This window comes from Lolium rigidum, chromosome 1 (assembly GCF_022539505.1).
Source record: "Lolium rigidum isolate FL_2022 chromosome 1, APGP_CSIRO_Lrig_0.1, whole genome shotgun sequence".
Classification (NCBI taxonomy): Eukaryota; Viridiplantae; Streptophyta; class Magnoliopsida; order Poales; family Poaceae; genus Lolium; species Lolium rigidum.
In genome coordinates, this window is record NC_061508.1 from 191,488,501 (window position 1) to 191,491,565 (window position 3,065).

At 40.1% G+C, this 3,065-nt stretch overlaps 1 protein-coding gene across 1 annotated transcript; it reads right to left on the reverse strand.

Annotated features, from left to right (window-relative positions):
- Positions 1-1,434: 1,434 nt before the first annotated feature.
- LOC124653945 (small nuclear ribonucleoprotein E-like) lies at positions 1,435-2,054 on the reverse strand. Its single transcript, XM_047193004.1, has 3 exons — positions 1,855-2,054; positions 1,698-1,724; positions 1,435-1,602 (listed from the first exon to the last, which is right to left on the reverse strand). The coding sequence occupies exons 1-3, from the start codon at positions 1,894-1,896 to the stop codon at positions 1,435-1,437; spliced, it is 237 nt and encodes a 78-aa protein (XP_047048960.1). The 5' UTR covers positions 1,897-2,054.
- Positions 2,055-3,065: the final 1,011 nt, after the last annotated feature.

Consider the following 3,065-nt stretch of genomic DNA (forward strand, 5'->3'; position numbering starts at 1 on the left):
TAGATGCGTTTGTTGACTAGATACATCTGGTTTTAGACAAAGTTGAGTCAATTAATTTGAATCAGAGGGAGCAGCTAAGGAAGAATGTTTATGCATACAATAATAATATCTTAACAGAACATTATAAACCCCATTGTTGTACGGAAATTATTACAGTGCAATTTAAACATGGAAACAAATGCACACAAACATGATAACCAGTTCCAGTCCTTATCACTTGCCAGTAAACACGGTCACCACAAGAAGTAACAACAAGGCTAGACTACGCATTAGGCAGCAACATATCCAAACACCATAGACAATATGCTGCATATCCATAATCAAAGGGAGAGGTGCGAGTGTTGAGGGTAATCCAAAGGACTTGAAGCAATCTAAAAATCACAAGACATGAACACACTAAAAAACGATGTTTGACTAACAGTAGGTTACAGAGGAAGGGTCATGAAGTTGAAGCAAAAGTCAAGATATGTTCTAGCAAAAGTCATCCATCACCAACATCTCTTTCCTGGTCTGAATCGCAACCAAATTATCACAAATCTACACCACTGATCTTCAATACTAAACAGTGAAGCCGATTATCCAAAAAGGAAGACATTCGAAATATCTTCTAGAAATACTCTGATATCTAATACTCCCTCTGTTCTCTTTTATTCTACATCTTATACTAAAATTTTGTTCCATATTAGTCTACACTTTAGCTTTATAATCAACAACGCAAAAAATGGAGCAGTCCTACCCTTTCCATTGGATGTCATTAGTTTTAATGTAGCTTGGATTGGTTGTTTACATAAAGTAGTAGTATTAAAGGACTTGCTAATAAGTCTAAAATTTGTAGAAGGTAGACTAAACGAGAACGGATGGAGTAGATACTATGGTGAAGTTCTGTCTGGACAAGTGTGCTATTAGCCTATTACAACGGACGAACAGAGTAACCATTTGGTCCCTGATTTAAAGGTCAAGATTGAGGTTGGTTTCAGTGTTACAAGCTTCGGATAAAGAATACAGTGGAAAAGTAAAGCTTAAATATTAGATTATGTCCCTCCAACCACATATAAGAACAACTAGAAACCCTAATATATTAACTATTAAGAGAAAACAGTCACAAGTGCTCGCAGATACAGCAGCAAGGCTTCTCTCATTAGAATTGAGAGAAGCAAGACTAATGCTAAATGACATACAAAGAAATGTCATTCGCAAGGTATGAAAATCGACCCGTCTAACAGTCTAACCATCTAAGAACAGCGAACTAGATTCAATTCCAGACAATTCAAGAGCTCATATCACACCTTAGAACTTGAATTAATAGCTTACTGTTTAGTACGCAGATTTCAAGTGTCTTTAACAAAACAAACAAAGAGAGGTTTATGCACTTCTTCTAAGTTATCAATGCTCTTCTTAAGTTATGTACAAGCAAGACATGGAAATCATTTTCCCTCAAGACGCAGTTACATTACTGTTAACATACACTCGCACGCAAGCAGATGGATTGATAGGACTAAATTCTGCCAATTTGGGCAAGAAATCGGCGAAGGAACTTACGATGATACGGCCCTCAATCCGCATATCCTTCTGCTCGAACAGCCAGATCTGGATGCGCGCTTTCTGCGCCAAATTAGAATCAAATCAGTTGGAGCCAACCATCAGCAACCCGATAAAGAAGAACCCGAATCGTTAAATTTCCCCAATCAAACACTTACGCTCTGGAGGAATCGGAAGATGAGATTCTTCCGTCGCGCAGCAAGGATTCGCCGACCACCGCAGCAGCGGGGAACAAATGCAACCAAACAGTTAGGAAAAAAGGCCATGGATAGAAAAAGAAAGAGCAGATGAGGAAGAGGGGATAAGGGAGCGTACGATGGGCTGGGTCATGATACGCTGGACCTTGGTGGACGCCATGGCTGCTGCTGCGGCGGAAGCTCCTCCTCCGACTGGACGTATCTAGAAGCTTCTGGAAGGAAGCGCGTGTGGAGCGAGAGGAACGGAGAGGCAAAGAAACCCTAGATAGGCCGCCGGGGAGGAGGGAGACGGCAGGGTTTTGTTTTCGGACTGCGCTGCAAGCAGTAAGGCTGCCTCGTGATTCGCGATAGCCGACGACGAAGAGTCCGGATGGAAGGGACCGTTCGCCTGGGCCTCAACGCTCTGGGCTGGGCTTGGTGGGCTGGGCGCTGGCTCTTTCCCAAAAGATTGAAGGAATAAGCCATTTTCCTTTCAGTTCTCATCTAACCAAGATTTATTTAAGTTATAGCTGTGTCAAGCATTGCGCCGTGATCCGTGCTGGCATGGAAGTTGTACATGAGTTGTAACTGAGATTTTTTTAGCTGTACATGTCATGTAATCAGGAGAGAAAAAAATGTAAATGTAATACTTCCTCCGATTCATATTACTTGACACTAATATGAATGTACCTAGAACTAAAATATTTCTAGATACATCTATATTAGAGACTATTATGAATCGGAGGAAAATAATTGTTCACAAGGTTAAATTTTTCATGGGGTTACAAAAATCAGGCACTAGAAATTCATGGGTGACATCATATGGACGAGAATTTCAAATTAGAATTACTTGTGAAACATCAACATTCAGTTGATGCCATTTTTAAAAAGTCTCTTATCATAATTCAGAAGTATTAAAAAAGATAATGCTGATCTAGAGATAATGCATTGAGTAGAGTAGTATCTCTCTTCCAAAATAGATGCCGTTTTGGATTTAGCTTTCCAAAATGTCATTTATTTTGAAACAAAGATAATGCAAATTTCTATGTTAAAATGGGATCGACTCGGATCCACTCGTACCTAACCACGCCAAGAAGTTCTCTTTGACGTACACTTTAATCAATTTACTGTGGTAGTCGATAGAACAAAATGCTAAACAATGTAATGCATACTTCACTAAGGGTTAGTGTCGACAGACAGGTAAGAGGAGATGCATTTTAGATTCTGTTTCTTGGCATGTCTCCATGCCAGTGTATCCACATCGTACAAGCCTATACCGAAAGCCTCTCGTTTCTCTGAAAGGTAGCTTTCCAAAACCCTGCCTTTTTGGTACAACGTGTGTCTCAACTT